Below are 24,124 nucleotides of genomic sequence, written 5' to 3' on the forward strand. Positions count from 1 at the left end.
CAAGCTTTCAAAGCCAGTGGCTCCTTTCTCAGGCAGAAGGGTTGAAGGGGAAGGAAGAGGACTGGAGAGATCTAGGAAAAGGGATAGATTTTGGGAAAGTCACCCAGAATTGCGGGTCAGGGGAGACTTACCATATGGGATGAGAAGGAAAGACTGATTGCTGGGAACTGCATCGAACGAGATTTGAAAACCTGAGAGCTTAAAGGTGGAAGACAGGGTAATATGCAAGACAGAAATTACTACTAAAATATTGAGCATGAGTTAATAAGAGTGAGAAGCTAAGTGCATTGTATGTAACAGAGGTGGGATGGGGTGGTGAAAAATAGACAGGAAAGACAATGAAAGATGGAAATTAAAAGGGAGTGAAGCAGAGAGAAGGAAAGCTGAGATGGAAAAAATTAATGTAAATTACGGCGAGGCGCGTGGCGAGAACCAAGGGCATGTTATAGTGCTAGTTCCCACCAGCGGAGTTCTGAGAAACTGGTGTCTGGGGGAAGAATCCAGATAGCACGTGTGGTGAAACAGGTATCGAGATCGCGAATGTTATGTTGTAGAGCATGCTCTGCAACAGGATATTGTGAGTTGCCAGTATATAGTCTCTGCCCGTGTCCATTCATCCTAATTGACAATTTGGTGGTAGTCATGTCGATGTAGGAGGCTGAACAGTGTTTACATAATAGCTGGTATATGACGTTTCATTTTGCGTATACTATCACAGGGAGAGCCACCTGCGAAATGACACGTCATATACCAGCTATTATGTAAACACTGTTAAGCCTCCTACATCGGCAAGACTACCACCAAATTATTAATTAGGATGAATGGACATAGGCAGAGACTATATACTGGTGACTCGCAATATCCTGTTGCAGAGCATGCTCTACAACATGACATTCATGATCTCGGCACCTGTTTCACCACACGTGCCATCAGGATTCTTCCCACAGACAACAGTCTCTCAGAACTCCGCAGGTGGGTACTAGCACTACCATGTCCTTGGTTCTCGCCACCCATCTGGCCTTAATTTATGTTAATTTCTTCTGACTCAGCTCTTCTTCACTGTATCTACTCTCTGCTACACTTCGTTGTAATTTCTGGATCGGATGCCAGTGTCTCTTGCTTTACTCAGGAACATACAGAATATTTTTTATAACCGTTAATGTAAGGGAGCAGTTTTTTCATCAGGTAGTGTCTCAAAGTTAAGTAATTAATATTACACATAAAAGTTGGTCCAATAACTTTATCAAGAAATAGTTAATGCAGATAGGTAGTCATTGAAATTTTGGATTTAGTAACTGAAATTTCTATTCTCATTAAAAAGTATGTCTGTATTGGACTCATGACTATAATTTTATCTTGCTACCCCTCATAACTGTATGTTCTGTGGCATTACTGAAGCTATCTGAAATCTGCTTGTTTTGTTCATTGATTATGGCTATGTTTTGGAGAAGAATAATTAACCTTGAGTTTGACTGGCTAAATTAAACATTACTAACATGATCACAGGACTAATAGCACGTTACAGTTATTTACAACTTGTGCAGGAACCAGAATGCAGCTATGAGAGTCAAAGGATATGAAAGGGAAGCAGTGGTTTCGAAAGGAGTGAGACAGGGTTGTACCTATCCCCAAAGTTATTCAATCTGTACATTGAGCAAGCAGCAAAGGAAACCAAGGAGAAATTTGGGGAGGAAACTGAAATTCAGAGAGAAGATACAAAAACAATGAGGTCTGTTGACACCATTGTAGCAAAGGACTTGGAAGAGCAGTTGAATGGAATGGATAGTCCCTCAAACCGGTGTTTCAGGAAGTCTTTTCTGAAGGTATTTGTCTTGAGTGTAGCTGATCTTAGGTGAAACATGAAAGATAAGGTTTAGACAAGAAGAGAATAAGATTTTGGATTGTGGGGCTAAAGAAAAATGGCAAAGATCAGATGTTTGGATACCTAATGAGGAAGTAGTGAAACAAATTGAAGAAGAAAGAAATTTGTGACATGATTTGACTAAATGAAGGGCTCGGCTAAGTCATGAGGCATCGAGGAATCCACTACCAAAGATTTATTGTTTATAATTGACTTTCTTAACTGTTTTTCATTCATCACTGCAGCACAGGAAATAATGCAAAATGCCAAAAACTGGAGATATGAAATGAAGCCTGCAGACATCAGCCACTGCTAGCAAGAGGGGAAGGTGCAGTCTATGTAAAGAAACACCAATACAACAGAAGGTGCTTCTTAAATAACAGCGAAACGCGTCTGGTGTAATTCTTTTTAATTACACTGCAGTCAGCTCAAGACAGACGTTAACAGCTGCTGTGGAAGATGGCCACACAAACAAATGTACTATTTAAGTATGTTTCTGTGTTAGTGTAATTGCTGGTAGTGCTGTTCAGATTGTTTCAATTAAATGTCCGTGAAGTATGTTTCAGTTTACTGAGTAAGAGTAGAGAAGGAATACTGACAGAGGTTTTTTTTTGGAGGGGGGGAAACCATGATGAGTGGACACGAGACATAAGTATATAGCAGTGTGATGGAGTGTGAGTTAGAGGAGAAGGTGAGGAGCGAGAAGTGAAGTAAAATTGTGTGAGGGGGAAGGGGGCGGGGGAGTTGGAGGGGATGAAGGATGGAAAGGCTCTTTTATTTTCTTTTTCATGTGATTTCATCAATTATTCTATATAGAGTCTGGTTTCCAATATTTATCTGATCATTGAGCAACTGTTTATTTTGTGTTAATGCTTTTATTACGTGGAAATTTTCTTAGAAAGGAAGGAGGTGTCTGTCTTTACTGATTTTTATGATATTCATATTGTTTTCAATATTGCTTGGTCTATGGTGTTCTTCTTTAAGATGATTCACTAATGTTCAATGATTTGTACCATATCTGAATGTTTTGATGTGTTCTTTATAACTCATGTCAAATGTCCTTCCAGTCATTTCAATGTATATCTTCTTACAATCTCTGCAAATGAGCTGATAGATACCACATTGTCGGAATCTGTCTGGTTTTGATTTTAGTTTTGGGAGGTGATTTTGTATGGAATTGTTTGTTTTGTAAGCAATGTTTATGCCTAGTTTTGTGAATATGTTTCCTATTTTATGAGTAAATTTGTTGTGGAAGGTTTTTTTGTTGTAGTGCATGTTGTAAGAGTTAGTGTGGTTTGGTTTGTTTTCTTCATTATTTGTCCCTTTATTTTTTTATTTAGTTTGTCTACCATTGTTTCTTTGCGTCCATTTTTAATGCTATTTGTTTTATCATGGCTAACTCTTTCTGCTAAGAAAAGGGAGAGAAGGAAACATAGTAGGTGAATATGGATTGGGGCTAAGAAATTAAAGAGGAAGCCGCCTGGTAGAATTTTGCGCAGAGCACAACTTAATCATAGCTAATACTTGGTTTAAGAATCATGAAAGAAGGTTGTATACATGGAAGAACGCTGGAGATACTAAAAGGTATCAGATAGATTACATAATGGTAAGACAGAGATTTAGGAACTAGGTTTTAAATTTTAAGACATTTCCAGAGGCAGATGTGGACTCTGACCACAATCTATTGGTTATGAACTGTAGATTAAAACTGAAGAAACTGCAAAAAGGTGGGAATTTAAGGAGATGGGACCTGGATAAACTGAACGAACCAGAGATTGGGAGAGCATAAGGGAACAATTGACAGGAATGGGGGAAAGAAATACAGTAGAAGAAGAATGGGTAGCTTTGAGGGATGATATAGTGAAGGCTGCAGAGGATCAAATAGGTAAAAAGACGAGGGCTAGTAGAAACCCTTGGGTAACAGAATAAATATTGAATTTAATTGATGAAAGGAGAAAATATAAAAATGCAGTAAATGAAGGAGGCAAAAACGAATACAAGCGTCTCAAAAATGATATCGGCAGGAAGTGCAAAATGGTTAAGCAAGAATGGCTAGAGGACAAATGTAAGGATGTAGCGGCTTATCTCACTAGGGGTAAGATAGATACTGCCCAAATGAAAATTAAAGACACCTTTGGAGAAAGGAGAACCACTTGCATGAATATCAAGAGCTTTGATGGAAACCCAGTTCTAAGCAAAGAAGGAAAAGCAGAAAGGTGGAAGGAGTATATAGAGGGCCTATACAAGGGCGATGTACTTGAGGACAATATTATGGAAATGGAAGAGGATGTAGATGAAGATGAAATGGGAGATATGATATTTGCGTGAAGAGTTTGACAGAGCAATGAAAGACCTGAGTCGAAACAAGGCCCCCGGAGTAGACAACATTCCATCAGAACTACTGACAACCTTGGGAGAGCCAGTCCTGACAAAACTCTACCATCTGGTGAGCAAGATGTATGAGACAGGCAAAATAACCTCAGACTTCAAGAAGAATATAATAACCCCAATCCCAAAGAAAGCAGGTGTTGACACATGTGAAAATTACCGAACTATCAGTTTAATAAGTCACAGCTGCAAAATACTAACGTGAATTCTTTACAGATGAATGGAAAAACTGATAGAAGCCGACCTCAGGGAAGATCAGTTTGGATTCCGTAGAAATGTTGTAACACGTGAGGCAATACTGACCCTATGACTTAGAAAGATTAAGGAAAGGCAAACCTACATTTCTAGCATTTGTAGACTTAGAGAAAGCTTTTGACAATGTTGATTGGAATACTCTCTTTCAAATTCTGAAGGTGGCAGGGTTAAAATACAGGGAGCAAAAGGCTATTTACAATTTTTACAGAAACCAGATGGCAGTTATAAGAGTCGAGGGGCATGGAAGAGAAGCAGAGGGAAGCATTGGTTGGGAAGGGAGTGAGACAGGGTTGTAGCCTATCCCCAGTATTATTCAATCTGTACATTGAGCAAGCAATAAAGGAAACAAAAGAAAAGTTCGGAGTAGGCATTAAAATCCACGGAGAAGAAATAAAAACTTTGAGGTTCACCAATGACATTGTAATTCTGTCAGAGACAGCAAAGGACTTGGAAGAGCAGCTGAATGGAATGGACAGTGTCTTGAAAGGAGGGTATAAGATGAACATCAACAAAAGCAAAACGAGGATAATGGAATGTAGTCGAATTAAGTCGGGTGATGCTGAGGGAATTAGATTAGGAAATGAGACACTTACAGTAGTAAAGGAGTTTTGCTATTTGCGGAGCAAAATAACTGATGATGGTTGAAGTAGAGAGGATATAAAATGTAGACTGGCAATGGCAAGGAAAGCATTTCTGAAGAAGAAAAATTTGTTAACACTGAGTAGAGACTTAATTGTCAGGAAGTCGTTTCTGAAAGTACTGTATGGAGTGTAGCCATGTATGGAAGTGAAACGTGGACGATAAATAGCTTAGACAAGAAGAGAATAGAAGCTTTTGAAATGTGGTGCTACAGAAGAATACTGAAGATTAGATGGGTTGATCACATAACTAATGAGGAGGTATTGAATAGAATTGGGGAGAAGAGGAGCTTGTGGCACAACTTGACTAGAAGAAGGAATCGGTTGGTACGACATGTTCTGAGACATTGAGGGATCAGCAATTTAGTATTGGAGGGCAGCATGGAGGGTAAAAATCGTATAGGGAGATCAAGAGATGAATACACTAAGCAGATTCAGAAGGATGTAGGCTGCAGTAGGTACTGCGAGATGAAGAAGCTTGCACAGGATAGAGTAGCATGGAGAGCTGCATCAAACCAGGCTCAGGACTGAAGACCACAACAACAACAACAACAACTCTTTCTGGTAATTAGAAGTGTTTAGGAGGATCCTATTCAGCCTGTTTAACATGTATCTGATTGCTGCTTGACATTTGAGATAAGGTCACCTGTTGTGGGTTTTCTGTACATGTTGAATGTATGTTTATTATTGTCTTTTCATATGGTTACGTGTAAAAAATTGAGTGTGTTTTCCTGTTCTTCGTCTACTGTGAACTTTTATGTTTTTGTGTACAGTCTTTGTGTAGTTACTGTATTCTGGTTTTAGGTTTATCTACCATGCATATAATGTCATACATGTATCTGTACCAGCAGATGGCATAGCTTTTCTTTGTTGTTGTGTCTTCAAATATTAGTTTGTTTATTTGATTCATGAAAATGTTGGCTAATGTTCCTGAGATAGGTTAACCGATGGGTAAACCTTCTTCTTGTATGAAGTATTATTGACTGAATTCAAAATAATTTTGTTCTGTTATTAACTGTAGCAATTTTATGGTTTCATCTGTGTGTTCATGAGGTAGCTGGTTGTATGTTTTCAGGTTTTCTTCAATTACTTTCATGGTTTCATTAACAGGGGTGCAACTGTGCATACTTTCTACATCAAAGGAGAGCAATGTTGCTGTGTCAGGGATTTTAGTGTCTATTACATGTTCTACCAGTTGAGAGGTATTTCTGATTGTTCTGTCATTTTCTAGTTTATGATACTGGGTGAGCTGTGACCACTTTTTTTTTTTTTTTGACAAGTCTGTTTCTCTCTGTCTGTAAATGTATACTCTACATTTTTGAGTGTGTTTTTAACATGTGTTTGACATCTGTTAGTTCGGTTTGATTTTAACTTTTTTATATTGTTTTTGCTGATGAATTCTTCTGTTTTTCTATGTATGCTTTTGTATTCATGAGGACAACACCATTATCTTTGTTATAATGACATTTTGTGTTTGCAGTTTTTTCTTTAGATTTTTAGCGGTGTTTCATCACAATTATTTTTGAACTTATTGTTTTCTTTTTTAATCTGTGTTGGTATGTTTTTTAATTTCTTATTATTTTTTTCTTTCGCATAAAAAAAATAACCTCCATCACTATTCCTTCTCTACTCTTACACAGTCCATAAATACACAGAAGCAAACTTAAACAGAACTACACATATACAATAATCTAATTTAAAAAAGAATATTTGTAGGTCAAAGACAAAGAAGTGTAAAGTTTATGTTGGCAACACTACAAAACACAAACAGCAAGCCATACCTGAAGCACAAAAACAAACAGAATACAGTGGTATGCATAAAAGAGTGTTGGGAGAAATGCACAGTGCTGCAGAACATCTAAAAAGTAGATAAAAATTATCAGTGTTTAACACAGAAAAACAACGATGTGCTAGCAGATGGCATTTCCCGATGTAAGCAAGAAATTAGGCAAAAAATCACCGTAAGCACAAACCAACCTATTCTTAATAAACTGTTTTTCGATCTAAAAAGCAAATCAAAATGTAAATAAACTTAATTACAGACCACTGCTGATGCTTTACCTCAATAAAGCAAAACGCATCTGGTGAAAAAAAAAATCACGCATTTTTGTAGTTGCCACGACGGATCAAAACTACCTCTCATGAATTATGAAGCAACTACAGACACCAAGGCCACACAAATGAAGAATGCGATGTAAAATAATGCTTTTGTTCAGAGATGAGAAACGTATTGTGGTGAGTCTCTGCACAAACACATTTGTATATAAAAATGTTCGTAATCTGTCTCTCTCTGGTTTACTGTCACCTACATAATTTTGTTGTCTTCATGAATTGACTGGGAACTTTGGACGCGGTATGAAAAGAACAATTTTGTGTACAGAAAGAATTCTGGTAGACACATTTACATTTGAAAAATGTTAAATTTTCATGTATCAGGCTTTTCTTCTGTTTCATGAAAACAAATCCTTTCTCCTTCTACATTCTGGCTCTGTTCATGAAATTTCTGAATCATCAGCAGCAGCATATCAAACTCACACTAACCAAATGTATAGATAATTCAGATTCCAAATGATATGATAACTGCATTTCAACCACTAGATCGAGAATTTTTCCATGACTCCAAAGTATTTTACAGAACAGTAACACAGAGAACTGCGATGCACACATGACTGCTATTTTTACTCAACCAACATAACAGTAATCATAAGTTTCAATCACTAAGCATAATGACTTTACACAGGATTCCTATGGTCCAATTTTCTGTGAAATGTTTAGGTTAGTCTGTTACTCACAGGGTTGCCAATTGTCATAATTTATGTTCATGATGTACAACAAAATGTGTGTTTTGAATACTTTTACGCTATTTATAAGTATTAAAATTAATGTACACATGTTGGAAATTTCTTATTTACATGCACGTTTTCCATACCAACTTTAGATAGATAGAGAGAGAGAGAGAGAGAGAGAGAGAGAGAGAGAGAGAGAGAGAGGGGGGGGGGGGGGGGGACAGATTTTTCTATTAATATTTAGCTATCCTTTAATTGATTTAAATCAGGAAATCTAGCCTCGCATCACAGAACTGATTCAGAGTAATGACAAGAGTGCACTGCAGCAGTGTGAGAATTCAGGGCTGTAGAACAAGCAATTTCAACTAATAGTGGTAAAAAAGATTTCAAACTGGCAAACCTGACTATTTGTGAGTGTTAACCAACTTGGCCAGTTTCTCAGCTGCCATTGCTTTAACAACAGTAAGGTCACACCTCCACAGCTACAGCTTCAGTTTGTGAAAACTTAAAATGTGACCCCTCGTATATCTTCCTCCCACTGTTCATTAGCTAGATTTTTTGAAGACTTCTGTTTTACAGTATCAACCTACTGATAAATGGAAATTAAAGTAAAATAACAAACATTGAGTGAGAAACCCGAAAGATTATCCTGCGTGGTTTTGACTCGACTTGTGCACATTTCTGAGCAGATTGCAATATGATTAATATTTCCCCAACCATCCATATTATGCTTTTCACGGCGGTTTTAGAGATATAAGCACTAAGGAAAGGCATGCACACATACAAAAGAAGGGGGAACTGGGAGGCAAGGGATAAGGAGGATGAAGCAAAAGGGAGGGAGTAAAGAAGATAATGTATAATTGTTACCTTCCGCAATGATTCAACTGCTGCATTTCAGTAACTTGAGTTACATAGTTATCTAAGATTATTTTAATGATCATGTTATTTTGTGTTCTTGTTTGGTATATGTCAGCAATAGCCATAAATTACCTGGCATACGAAGGGCCTCGTTTCACTGTGAATAAGCATGTGAGCTTTGAGATATGGCCCCGTTCTAAAGCATTTGCCACATTTTGGGCACGGGTAAGACTCTTCTGGGCCGTGTGTAGTCAGATGCCTTCGCAAGTACCTTTCCCAAGTAAACACCTTTCCACAGCACGGGCATGGAAAATGGTGAGATGAAGTGTCCAAATGATGTTCCAGTGCTGCATGTGTTTTGAATTTCCTTTTGCACTTGTAACAGACCAGCCCTCTGCAAATAATGGAAATGATTATGATGATGGGAACTGTGCTTTGGGCACAATTTTTATGTTATGAATATAGGATACAAAATAAGAGGAACATAAGTTCTTATATTTACACTTTGCTAATGTCTGAAAAGAATAAATTAGTTTCCTTGCTCCTGATGTCTGTTAATGCATCCATCAGGTAAGTAATATATATAGTTCATAAGCTCTATTTGTTACAAATCATCCTTCAACTGTTGTGATCAATATCAAGAACACCACAATTCTCTCACAAAAGAGAACAACACTTTATACTGGGCAATACCAGCATAAATTTGTTTTATTATGGTGAATTTTTTTTGCTACAACTGTAATACTGCTTAGAGCTGTGTGTGTGTGTGTGTGTGTGTGTGTGTGTGTGTGTGTGTGTGCGCGCGCATACACATGCACATGCGAGTGCTGATCCCATTTACATGGTGTATTGTTTGTTCTAGAATATTGTGGGAATCCATCCATATCTAATAAGTCCCAACTGTTGATAGTTCAACTGAGAATTATTCAGCCATCTCCTGAGTTGTAAGACTGAATGTGCCATCCTCTTACCCATCTAATTAAAACATCACTTGTATGACTGGACACCTGGTCACAGATCATCATAGTGACAGAAACGTCACTCAAGTGGCAGAGATGTATACTACTGGCTCACTCTATGTAACAAATGTTCTATCACGTTTGTAGTTTATAGACACTAGACATTTATAATAAGGGTATTGCTGCACAGTCCTTGAGAGCTCACTGTTTCACATGCCGCATTCCACATTTCATCCAACTTAAATTACTTATCAGTCAGATTTTGATGACTTCTTTAGCCGTGGAATCCCAGAAGGATGATGCAGACAGAAACTTAACATTTCCATATTCCACAGAATACCTGCCTCAATGTAGTGCTCAGCCACTGTGGGTAGTACCAGAATATATGTAGTACGGTAGCAGATCGAGGAGCAGGATAGACGTATGAAGAGAGAGGACTCACACTTGTCTTCATGTAATATGGGATAGGTTCGAGGATGGTCTATGTAGGAACCTCATCTGTGAGGGGAGAGGAAATTAAATATTGTCACAGAGTCAATTTTCAACATCCACTTATTTTAAATCCTAATCAACAAAATCAAGAGATTAACAGAAATATTTGTTATAACCAAACAATGCTATGTCCCAATGTAAATCATACAATTATCATCCTAATGTATTTGCCATTAATTTTAGGCACAGCAATATCCTAAAAAAGCGACTCTCATAAAATTCAATCACATGAATGAATCACCACTTAAGAAAATTATATGTAAAGGGTATAAGCACAGATTTTTTACATGTGGAACCTTAACGTGTACACAAGTCAGTGTGTTGGTTGTTTTCTTTCTTTGTGTTGAACAGTCTTCCCACAAACACGTCACAAACTTTGCGACCTGATGTTTTCTGTATGACTGTTACTGCACTATTAACTGGACTATGTCTGTCTGTCTAGACTAACCATTTTGCATCTACATCTACATCTACATCCATACTCCGCAAGCCACCTGACGGTGTGTGGCGGAGGGTACCTTCAGTACCTCTATCGGTTCTCCCTTCTATTCCAGTCTCGTATTGTTCGTGGAAAGAAGGATTGTCGGTATGCCTCTCTGTGGGCTCTAATCTCTCTGATTTTATCCTCATGGTATCTTCGCGAGATATACGTAGGAGGGAGCAATACACTGCTTGACTCTTCGGTGAAGGTATGTTCTCGAAACTTCAATAAAAGCCCGTACCGAGCTACTGAGCGTCTCTCCTGCAGAGTCTTCCACTGGAGTTTATCTATCATCTCTGTAACGCTTTCGCGATTACTAAATGATCCTGTAATGAAGCGCGCTGCTCTCCGTTGGATCTTCTCTATCTCTTCTATCAACCCTATCTGGTACGGATCCCACACTGCTGAGCAGTATTCAAGCAGTGGGAGAACAAGCGTACTGTAACCTACTTCCTTTGTTTTCGGATTGCATTTCCTTAGGATTCTTCCAATGAATCTCAGTCTGGCATCTGCTTTACCGACGATCAACATTATATGATCATTCCATTTTAAATCACTCCTAATGCGTACTCCCAGATAATTTATGGTATTAACTGCTTCCAGTTGCTGACCTGCTATTTTGTAGCTAAATGATAACGGATCTATCTTTCTGTATATTCGCAGCACATTACACTTGTCTACATTGAGATTCAATTGCCATTCCCTGCACCATGCGTCAATTCGCTGCAGATCCTCCTGCATTTCAGTACAATTTTCCATTGTTACAACCTCTCGGTACACCACAGCATCATCTGCAAAAAGCCTCAGTGAACTTCCGATGTCATCCATCAGGTCATTTATGTATATTGTTAATAGCAACGGTCCTATGACACTCCCCTGCGGCACACCTGAAATCACTCTTACTTCAGAAGACTTCTCTCCATTGAGAATAACATGCTGCGTCCTGTTATCTAGGAATCCTCAATCCAATCACACAATTGGTCTGATAGTCCATATGCTCTTACTTTGTTCATTAAACGACTGTGGGGAACTGTATCGAACGCCTTGCGGAAGTCAAGAAACACGGCATCTACGTGTGAACCCGTGTCTATGGCCCTCTGAGTCTCGTGGACGAATAGCGCGAGCTGGGTTTCACATGACCGTCTTTTTCGAAACCCATGCTGATTCCTACAGAGTAGATTTCTAGTCTCCAGAAAAGTCATTATACTCGAACACAATACGTGTTCCAAAATTCTGCAACTGATCAACGTTAGAGATATAGGTCTATAGTTCTGCACATCTGTTCGACATCCCTTCTTGAAAACGGGGATGACCTGTGCCCTTTTCCAATCCTTTGGAACGCTACGCTCTTCTAGAGACCTATGGTACACCGCTGCAAGAAGGGGGGCAAGTTCCTTCGCGTACTCTGTGTAAAATTGAACTGGTATCCCATCAGGTCCAGAGGCCTTTCCTCTTTTGAGCGATTTTAATTGTTTCTCTATCCCTCTGTCGTCTATTTCGATATCTACCATTTTGTCATCTGTGCGACAATCTAAAGAAGGAACTACAGTACAATCTTCCTCTGTGAAACAACTTTGGAAAAAGACATTTAGTATTTCGACCTTTATTCTGTCATCCTCTGTTTCAGTACCATTTTGGTCACAGAGTGTCTGGACATTTTGTTTTGATCCACCTACCGCTTTGACATAAGACCAAAATTTCTTAGGATTTTCTGCCAAGTCAGTACATAGAACTTTACTTTCGAATTCATTGAACGCCTCTCGCATAGCCCTCCTCATACTACATTTCGCTTCGCGTAATTTTTGTTTGTCTGCAAGGCTTTGGCTATGTTTATGTTTGCTGTGAAGTTCCCTTTGCTTCCGCAGCAGTTTTCTAACTCGGTTGTTGTACCACTGTGGCTCTTTTCCATCTCTTACGATTTTGCTTGGCACATACTCATCTAACGCATAATGTACGACGGTTTTGAACTTTGTCCACTGATCCTCAACACTATCTGTACTTGAGACAAAACTTTTGTGTTGAGCCAACAGGTACTCTGAAATCTGCTTTTTGTCACTTTTTCTAAACAGAAAAATCTTCCTACCCTTTTTAATATTCCTATTTACGGCTGAAATCATCGATGCCGTAACCGCTTTATGATCGCTGATTCCCTGTTCTGCGTTAACTTTTTCAAATAGTTCGGGTCTGTTTGTCACCAGAAGGTCTAATATGTTATCCCTGCATCCTTGTGTCCACACTTCAACAACTGGCCTGCTGTTCAGAGGAAAATAAGCATCAACGGCTTGCTCTTACCTCATGTACTTGGAGGTACTGACCAATCTAAAAACATGCTACTGCTAATAGCTGTAATTATTAGTCTGCAAATAAACTAAATACTGATGTAATGTTGTTCAGTACACTGTTCTAAGTCACCAATTGAAATATCTGCCCTTACACCACCCTAGTGAGGTGGTGCAGTGATTAGCACACTGGACTCACATTCGGGAGGATGACAGTTCCAACATCCGGCCATCCTGATTTAGGTTTTGCACGATTTCCCTAAATCACTTCAGGCAAATAATGGGATGGCTCCTTTGAAAGGGCAAAGCCAACTTCCCTCCCCATCCTTCCCTTATCTGACGGGGCTGATGACCTCAGTGTTTGGTCCCCTCCCCCAAATCAACTTACACCCATTGTTCCCTGTATATTCCCATAAAAATAAAAGCTCGTCTGGTTTCGATGGTGTTCCCTTGTTCCCTTGTAATAAGACCAGTCTTATCTGAAATATGTAATACATCACTATCTTGATGCACTTTTCTGGAGAGACTGATATATATTATTGTTAATCCCCTCTTTAAGAAAGGTGATAGGAGAGATGTCAGTAACTACTGATCTGTTTCACTGTGGACATCGCTTTCCATAATTTTTGGGGAGGTGATGTGTTCTAGAATAGTACTTAACCTGAGCAGCAATAATATCATCAGGAAATCACAGTTTGGATTTCAGTATTTTCTGTGACCTATCTAAGGCATTTGTTATGTGTTATGTGTTATGTGGTTTATTCATCTCATTACATACAATTTTCAAATCATTTGATTTGATGTACAGGAGACATGTCAAGGTTTACAAAAGAAACTTTTTTCACTTTTTTAAGAGAAATACAAAAGTTTACATTATATTTTACATTTCTAAGTTTCAGCTACACATGTACATAAAATTGTACAAAAAAATCCACTATGTGAATCACAATATTCTCTTAGGTAAACTGAAGTTGTATGGGATTAATGGTCTAGTCAAACAATGGATAACATTACATCCCAAAGTTGTACTTGGTAATTCAACCAATGTAGTGCAGAAAATTTATTCCAACTGGGGAGAAACCGTGTACTGCATTCCCCAAGGTTCAATCTTAGAAGTGCTGTTGTTCCTCATACATGTAAACAATCTTCCATATAATATAAAACAAACAGAATTAGTTCTTTTTGGAGATGATACCAGTATTGTAATCAATCCAAGCATACATATATCAACAGAAGAAATGGTTAACAAGGTACTTAAGGGGACACGCCCCTGAACGGGATACATTTTTAGCATTATTTTCACCCTCATAGTGCAACTGACCTATAAATGAGAGATAGCTCAAAATTCTTACACACAATTAGGGTCATTAGTCAAAGCATTTCCCAAAAAAATCAATGAGATATTTATTATATTCTGCTACTGACAACAATATTATTAATAGTACAAAAAATGGAACACTATTTCACAGCAGTACCATTTTCTTTGGAACCACTGACTGCACAGCCTGGAAAAAGAGTCAGAGTACAGACAACGTACACATAAGTGTTTTATGTCTCCAATTTCCTTTGCTAATGCTGATCTGTGAAAAAGACAAGTAATTTATTTTACTACAACCAAAATACTTAAAAATGTAGCTCAAATATCACTGACATCATCATCATGTTATAAATTTTTCAGGGAATAGTAGGCAAGGGAGGTAGAGGAGGTCATTCTAAAGATCTGTACCAATTTTCGAGAGTTTAACTTCAGTCATTTAGGAGAAAAGTGTACCTTAATGATGAAAATTCAAGTTTTTGGTAAATCGCAGAAGATTTACAGATTTATTAACTTACCACTACGCTCGTTTAGAACATTCCAGCTGCATACTACAGTTGTCCTCCTGTTTCCTTATCCTCCATACTCTTTCCCTTCATTCTTTTCTTTATCCTTGATTCCTTGGTAGCAACTCCTGCAGCTGTCTCTGCTTTGGTTACCTGCCACTTATCATAAAATTCCTTTCCGTCTGGATGTTCAATTTCTTCATAACATTGATCCTTGAAATTGCACCATCACTGAATGTTATTATTGCATCCATTACACCAATCTTCAGCATTGTCAGCCCAACAAATACAGTTTTGGGTATTCTCTCCCATATACAGCTGTTGAAGCTTTCACTTTCATTGTCAGGTCCCTATATATATAGGCCTACTTGCCTCCATTACAGCAAGTGGTAAGGAATGCTTGTGGGTGTATTATATGACTGTAGTATTGCTCAACCAATACTTGCACCACGAATCTTCCCCTTTTGGACACAAACCATGCTGTGGGGTTTCATCTGCTGACACCCTGTGAAACCATGTTGCCCAAACAGCTCGTCTCATGTTCTCCAAATCTCCTACATTTCTCCTTATTGCTAGTCCATAATATTGAGTCAAAGAATCAATTTCACTTCTTGTAAGATGACTTGGACCACCTATATGTTTTCTGTCTAACAGTCTTTTTCCACTGAAGTCATTATGTAATTTTCTTAACCGAGCTCCCATTCTTTTTTGTTCATGCCCAATACATTCAAGCTTTTCTATCAGAATGTCCCCATATGGTCTGTCATTAACAACAGTAGTGTGTCCTCTACAGTTTCCATCCCCAAGGTAGCCTACATACTTCACACCATGACTGACCTCTGATCTTCTAAAAATGTTTATTACTTCTTTCGTTTCCACATCTCCACTTTGGCCATCAAAGTTCTTTACACAAACATGGGTGTCAATAAATTTACTTGAACAACCCTAGCAATGCTTTGTTAGACATTCATAATTTAGGCTCTTATCAGTTTCAATAAATGTGGCAGTTACAACCCCATTCAGAGAAGTATGGCCTCTCTTCTGCCAAGATCCAACAAATGCTGCTACAATGTCTGTATTCACAGTCAAGGCTACTACTTCTTCTGCTGCTCTTTCCACTGAATGTTCTCTTACACCGCAAAGGCATTATGTATTAATTTATTGTATCTGTCAAACCTCAGTGGAGGTGGAGCCAAATCCATCACTGGTCAAAAAGCCTGGGCAGTTCTCCTTCCCCTTCCAATACATCACATTGCATAAGCAAGCTGAATATTTACACTGTAATGTCAACTATCAGTTACTGGCGATGTCATAGTACCACTGTCCATCTTACACGAGTTACAGGCAAACACTAACCGACTTGAAAGACCCTTCCTTGCTGAAATGTCCTCAGAAATGTCAATACTAACTTCACAATTGGAGTGCTTACATTTCACAGCACTCTTCAAAAGTCTTGACAGCATATTTAGGTTCACAATAACATTTCCATCATTATTGCTGTTCTCAATACTACTAGGACTGTTCTTATTACATTCAGAAAGCAAAAGGTTACGTTTAGAAGCACTGCCTGTAGAAACAGTTTGCGTGGGCAACTTTTGAAGCAACTGATGTGTATTATTTGGTTGTGTTTGGAATTGGCTGCCACAAGAATTCTATTTGGGGCTAAATTTCTTTACTCTTGGCATTTGTAGCACAGGAAACACACAGAAACAAAACGACACACAATAAATACAAAAACACACGTGTGTGAAATTCTGAAATCATATATTCTCAGTTCTTTGTTTACATTCAAACCACAGCCTTCCAGACATGCCTGTACTTTGGTTCTCAGAGTCAGTGCCTTCTAGAATACACCTGTGTTAAAAATCCACAACTAACGACGGAAAAAATGTAAGAACAAAATAATGCATCACATATATGACACACTTCCAACTGACAGATAGGCGTGGCCCCTGTGCAAATTACATTCAACCTCAATTTTAGAACAAACGGAAAATGATAATGCCCATAAACTATACATTTTTTAAATCATCATGAAATGCTCTAGACAAGACATTTTTTTCAAATTTTTGGTCATTTTCATGAGCATGTCCTCTTAAAAGTATCACTGACTGGTTTTCTGAGAATGGTCTCACCTTCAATTTTAAAAAGACACAACACATTCAGTTCCGCGCATCTAGGGTTATTACACCAATGATAAGTGTTACATATGGTGAGAAAGCAATAAATAAGGTGGAAACTTACATATTCTTGGATGTCCATACTGATAAGAATTTAAACTGGAAAAATTAGTTCGCTACCTTTGCACTTAAAATCATTGTAAATCTTGAGGAGAGACAAATCGGTAAGTTCACATACTTTCATTCAGTAATGTAATGTGGATTAATGTTCTGGGGCAACTCATCTTTAAGAAAGGTCTTCATTGCTAAAAAATATGCTATTAGAGTAAAATGTGGTGCACACCCACAATCATCTAGCACACATCTGCTTCATAGTATATTTATTCCCTCATCTAGTTTGTAGTGAATAATCGACTGCAGTTCAAATGGAGCTATGATGTACATAATTGCAATACCAGAAGAAAATATGATATTCATTACTCCACATTAACACTGTCTTCAGTGCAAAAACAGGTGCACAGTGTTGCAACTAAAATCTTTGATAGCCTACCCAGTGATTTAAAATGTCTGACAGCCAGTAAGGCAAAATTTGAAAACAGACTGAAAAAGTTTCTCCTTGACAACTCCTCCAGTTCTGTAGAAGAATTTCTATTACTAATGTGTAAATGGTGTTGGGTAGGAATTACAAACTCACATATGTCTATTTAATAAAAATAATAAAGTTATAAATGTTTATCATATTGTTACAGAAGAAACTGTGGTGTAGTGGTTATGATACTAGCCTGTTGCGTGGAGGGTCGTCAGTTCAAAACTCACCTGAACTGTAGAATTTTAATTTCTATATTCGGTTCGAGTACATTCTAGAAGTATCCAAAAATGTCGAGAATCACTGTACTGGAATGTTCTGTAACTGTATGTATACCGTATGCGTTCTGGCCGGAGGCAGTTCACTCCACATTCTTGTATGTGCAAGTTAAGTGAAGTTAGTGTTTGTCATTCATCTAATTACATCTTCTACGTGACAATATAGTCTATTAACAAATTAATTTGCAATATGAATGTAAAATGACTCTTCTCACATCATTGTGATTTATTGTGCAAATGACACCTGGAACATGAAACTAAGTAACCAACCAACCAAACTGATTCAATAGTCATTATTGTTTCTAAAGAGCTTTTTTTTGTGAAAGCTATGCATCTGAAAACTTATCTTTATTCAAAATTGTCCCCTTCTGGAATGTTCAAATCTTACACAGTGAGCCTTTAAAAATTTTAAGTCTTATTGTCTTGAAGTCAAAATTTCCTTATGGTTATCATGGAATAACACATTAATTAATGAAATACTGTTGTTTGTTGTTGTGGTCTTCAGTCCTGAGACTGGTTTGATGCAGCTCTCCATGCTACTCTATCCTGTGCAAGCTTCTTCATCTCCCAGTATCTACTGCAACCTACATCCTTCTGAATCTGCTTAGTGTATTCATCTCTTGGTCTCCCTCTACGATTTTTACCCTCCACACTGCCCTCCAATGCTAAATTTGTGATCCCTTGATGCCTCAAAACATGTCCTACCAACCGATCCCTTCTTCTAGTCAAGTTGTGCCACAAACTTCTCTTCTCCCCAATCCTATTCAATACCTCCTCATTAGTTACGTGATCTACCCACCTTATCTTCAGCATTCTTCTGTAGCACCACATTTCGAAAGCTTCTATTCTCTTCTTGTCCAAACTAGTTATCGTCCAGGTTACTGTAATTACAAAATTTGAGTTCACAGAAAATTCTTGGCAAGCTTTCGTAGACCTGATGGCACACCACTACTTGCGTGGTATAAAACAGAACCGTCATTTGTACCAGACTCATGACATCTGGACAACTGTTAATAAAAATAGCTTCTCTGCTTTGTTTATGTATTTTTTTACTTTTTCTGTCTTTTATGTTACTACCTAAAATGTAACAGCTTTATATTTTAACATTTCATGATATCAGTGCTATGTGCACAAAGCCACATTCAGCCTGTAGGCAGCAATTGACAAGTGCAGAACAAACACTGGGTATTGTTCCATGTCAATCGATATAATTTTCAAGTAAGTTCTGTATGAGTCAACATATTTCATGGGAGACCTTAGTTTCTCCCGGGATATACAACGTTCAAATACCTTACAGGAATACACCCGAGTAACGTCATCAACAACCATCATTTTTTTTGACAGGAGCATACCCTGCTACACTCCTGGAAATTGAAATAAGAACACCGTGAATTCATTGTCCCAGGAAGGGGAAACTTTATTGACACATTCCTGGGGTCAGATACATCACATGATCACACTGACAGAACCACAGGCACATAGACACAGGCAACAGAGCATGCACAATGTCAGCACTAGTACAGTGTATATCCACCTTTCGCAGCAATGCAGGCTGCTATTCTCCCATGGAGACGATCGTAGAGATGCTGGATGTAGTCCTGTGGAACGGCTTGCCATGCCATTTCCACCTGGCGCCTCAGTTGGACCAGCGTTCGTGCTGGACGTGCAGACCGCGTGAGACGACGCTTCATCCAGTCCCAAACATGCTCAATGGGGGACAGATCCGGAGATCTTGCTGGCCAGGGTAGTTGACTTACACCTTCTAGAGCACGTTGGGTGGCACGGGATACATGCGGACGTGCATTGTCCTGTTGGAACAGCAAGTTCCCTTGCCGGTCTAGGAATGGTAGAATGATGGGTTCGATGACGGTTTGGATGTACCGTGCACTATTCAGCACCAGTGGTGTACGGCCAGTGTAGGAGATCGCTCCCCACACCATGATGCCGGGTGTTGGCCCTGTGTGCCTCGGTCGTATGCAGTCCTGATTGTGGCGCTCACCTGCACGGCGCCAAACACGCATACGACCATCATTGGCACCAAGGCAGAAGCGACTCTCATTGCTGAAGACGACACATCTCCATTCGTCCCTCCATTCACGCCTGTCGCGACACCACTGGAGGCGGGCTGCACGATGTTGGGGCGTGAGCGGAAGACGGCCTAACGGTGTGCGGGACCGTAGCCCAGCTTCATGGAGACGGTTGCGAATGGTCCTCGCCGATACCCCAGGAGCAACAGTGTCCCTAATTTGCTGGGAAGTGGCGGTGCGGTCCCCTACGGCACTGCGTAGGATCCTACGGTCTTGGCGTGCATCCGTGTGTCGCTGCGGTCCGGTCCCAGGTCGACGGGCACGTGCACCTTCCGCCGACCACTGGCGACAACATCGATGTACTGTGGAGACCTCACGCCCCACGTGTTGAGCAATTCGGCGGTACGTCCACCCGGCCTCCCGCATGCCCACTATACGCCCTCGCTCAAAGTCCGTCAACTGCACATACGGTTCACGTCCACGCTGTCGCGGCATGCTACCAGTGTTAAAGACTGCGATGGAGCTCCGTATGCCACGGCAAACTGGCTGACACTGACGGCGGCGGTGCACAAATGCTGCGCAGCTAGCGCCATTCGAGGGCCAACATCGCGGTTCCTGGTGTGTCCGCTGTGCCGTGCGTGTGATCATTGCTTGTACAGCCCTCTCGCAGTGTCCGGAGCAAGTATGGTGGGTCTGACACACCGGTGTCAATGTGTTCTTTTTTCCATTTCCAGGAGTGTATTTTCAAGGCAAAACTACCTCCAGATGTTGCAGAGGAGGCTAGAATGGAGGCATGTAATGTACTGACTGGGGCATGTCCACCCAAGAGTAATATCACAGCTGCTGAGAGGGCTGCTTTACAGTCCCTGGGAGTTGATCCGAACATTGTTATTTTACCTGCGGACAAGAGCAATGTTACCGTGTTTTGGACAATCAGGATTACATTCAAAAGATGGAGGGTTTAGTGTCTAATTCAGTGTATTGCAGTATTGGTGCTGACCCCACATGTGTTGAGAGAAAGACTGATGGCCTCTTGAAGAAAAGTTCCTTATCGCAGGAGACCATCAAAAGACTCAATTCTTGTTGTGCTGACCCCCACCCCTCTCCCAGATTGTATAGCCTCCTTAAGGTCCACACGGAAGGGGTTTCCCTCCGTCTGATTGTAAGTAATATTGGTGCTCCGACGTATCGTGTAGCAAAACACCTCACTACTCTGTTGTGGCCTATAGTAGTTGGTATGTGCACCACATTACAAACTCGAAGGATCTCTTATGTTGATTAGAGGAAAAGCACTTGAATGACTGTGGTAAGTTTTGATGTGGTCTCTCTCGTCACTCGCATTCCTCCGTGTGATCCATTATGTTTGAGGGAGGTTAGGTTTGGTGTTGAAATAATGAACCTATTTTGACATGTGTTGACTTCCACTTACTTTTTATTCAATGAACAGTACTACGAGCAGACAGATGGAGTTGTAATGGGACGCCCATTGTTACCTATTATTTCCAATTTGATGATGGAAGGTTTCAAGGAACATACCTTGGAGTTGGCAGCTTGGAAACCTACGTGTTTTTTAGATATGTAGATGACACTTTTATTGTTTGGTCCCATGGCAGTGAGAATTTGAATGACATTTTAGAATGGCTTAATTCAATCCACTTGAATATTCGTTTAATGACGATGGTGGAAAAGGATGGTGGTCTTCCCTTCATTGATTGTTGGTCAGGAGGAAAGTGGAATTATGTTGGCACATGCTGTTTTTGGAAACCTACTCACACTGATTTTCATCTGCAGGCTGACAGTTGTCACCTTCTGTCTCCACGTGAAGTGGTACTTCGCACCTTGGTTCACAGGGCCCATGTCATTTTGTAGCCTGATAGTTCGTCAGTAGAGTTAGCCCCTCTCGAAGTCACATTTTGCCAGAATGATTATAGTTAAAAACAGATTAGACATGCTTTGCACTACTAGCCAACTGTGCACCGGGCAAGTGATGATAATACTGAGGTGACACCAACGTGTACGGACTTTTTGCATTAAGCAGGGAGCATTTCGGACAGGACTGGTCATATTTTGCAGAAATATGATGTGAAGTGTTTTTTTTGAGCACCATCTAAGTTCTAGGTCTGTTAGGTTCCATAAAGGATGATTTTGGTTTGCATAAGGCTGGTGTCTAAAATATTCCTTGCAGTCATGGCATGTCATATATTGGTCAGGCAATCAGGACTGTGGAGGACCAATGTACTGAGCATAAGCGGCACATATGCTTACAACAGCCAAGCAAGTTCGCCATTGCAGAACACTGTCTTGGCACAGGTCAGCCTACGGAATATAACACAGAGATTCTGGTATGCTCTTTGAAATGTTACTTTCTGAATAATTAATAGAATATGCCCCAAACATTTAATTAATGCTTAGACATTAGGAATAAATTTTCTCTGTGTAAACAAATTTGTAAAGTAATGAGAAAAGGTCATGATTTAATATAGGGGATGTATTTTTGGCTGTTCTAATTAAGAATATTCCAGAGAAATGTTTACATATTGAAACTTGATAAAAAACGCTCTGTGAAGCAAGCTGAAGGCAATCACTGTAATTTGTTTTGGAGTATAAAAAAGCAGGAACTGCGAATTCTCTCTCTCTCTCTCTCTCTCTCTCTCTCTCTCTCTCTCTCATTTGTTTTCGATGGCTGTTTCATAAAATGTTAAGTGTCACTCTGATATCAGTAGCTTTTGGTTAAGTAATTATGTTAATTTAACAATAACAGCCATGTTTAAATCAAGAAACCTACTTTCATCTTCCATTAATGTCACATTTCAATTTATCATGTTGTATTTTAGAACTTTCAGTGAAGGAGAGTTGTTGACGAATTGTTTGGGGGCCATGGCTGAATGCTACTAGTGTCTAGTTGGCATTTACTTTAACAAACTTTTATTTCAGCACCCCTGAGACCTTTTATCGAGCTGTTCTGTCAGTATGCAGGCAATGTAATTACCTAAACTGCATAATTTTGAGATCGGTCACTGGCCTCTAAACAATGCCGTCAGATGCTGGATGATGGAATGCCATTTCAGTATTAAACAAGTAAAAATTTTCTATGCACCATTCTAGCATTTCAAAAGCTTTGCCACCAGTAGATATGATTAAAAGGTTTTATAATACTATTTTCTGAAATATCGGTAACATTATATTGACGTCCAATGTGGGGCTTGAACAAAAAATTGTATAATGTTTGTTTGTTCTATTTTTCATGAATCAACTGTATAGCTGAAGTTAAGAAAATACTGATGGCTACACAAAATGTAAATGAAATTAACTGATGCAATGGGAATTAAAGCAGCCTCCAAGCAGCAACATGAAAAATAGGTATGGTTATCAACATGTTACCAGTTGCCTCTGCTTTTGTAGTCTGCAACGCATAGCTCCCTTAATTCATGTCAATTTAGGATTTTCTGTGTTTTGTGTAGTCTGCAACTTAGTAATTGCTGTAGGCATAGTTGCTAAGAGCTATACTAACATGGCTGCTTTTGTGCTGTGTGCAAGCAAGATGAAAAAGAGTGATAGTGGATTGTTTTAGTTTGAAGCATGTATCTTGGCATTTTGGTGATACAACAATTAGTTTCTCGTCAATTTACCCTAATTATTCAGTGTGCTGACAAGGGATTTTATTATGAAGTATACTTTCAATTTGCGTTATGACAAACTTAGGTAAATTTGAAATCATGGATTCTGCAAATTGTGTTTCTGAAAATAATGTCGAAGGCAGTAACAACAGTACCACCAATCCAATGATGGCAGGATATGCTCAAAAGGTGGAGGCAGAAGATAATATGCAGACACAAGCACATGAAAGTGCTGAGCAAATATCTTCTTCCATCAAAGATCCCTTTTGTGTAGGATTCAATAAAATTGCTGAGATGACTAACACTTGCGATAAAGAACCGGTAAAGACTATGAACGCATGTGGTGAAGTGCTTGCTTCACTCATAAATACTACATTAAATTCCCTCAATGAAAGGCTTGCTTCGTGCATAAACACCCGTTCTGACAGGGACAAGCAATTGGCTTTACAAAGCTAAACACAAACCAATACCACTCTTGTGGTGCCGACATCTCAAATAAATATCTTGACTGGATGTGACAAACAGTTGGTCACTCAAATTTCCACTCAGGTAAATGAGGAATTAGTAAAAAAATTATACACTGGTTTAGGAACAACAGCATCCAAAATGAGATTTTCACTCTGCAGCGGAGTGTGCGCTGATATTAAACTTCCTGGCAGATTAAAACTGTGTGCCCGA

The 24,124-nt window shown here is 39.3% G+C and overlaps 1 protein-coding gene across 2 annotated transcripts in view; it reads right to left on the reverse strand.

Moving 5' to 3' along the window:
• LOC126191129 (zinc finger protein 510-like) overlaps window positions 1–24,124 on the reverse strand; it is a 390,896-nt gene that overhangs the window by 47,501 nt on the left and 319,271 nt on the right. Inside the window, exon 13 of one of the 2 annotated variants that reach the window (XM_049931877.1) lies at window positions 8,919–9,180. In XM_049931877.1, the coding sequence (XP_049787834.1) occupies window positions 8,919–9,180 (262 nt within the window). Of the gene's footprint in view, window positions 1–8,918; window positions 9,181–13,927; window positions 14,578–24,124 lie in introns of those variants that run through there. The other variant, XM_049931878.1, reaches the window with a different exon arrangement.

Source organism: Schistocerca cancellata, chromosome 6 (assembly GCF_023864275.1).
Source record: "Schistocerca cancellata isolate TAMUIC-IGC-003103 chromosome 6, iqSchCanc2.1, whole genome shotgun sequence".
NCBI lineage: Eukaryota > Metazoa > Arthropoda > Insecta > Orthoptera > Acrididae > Schistocerca > Schistocerca cancellata.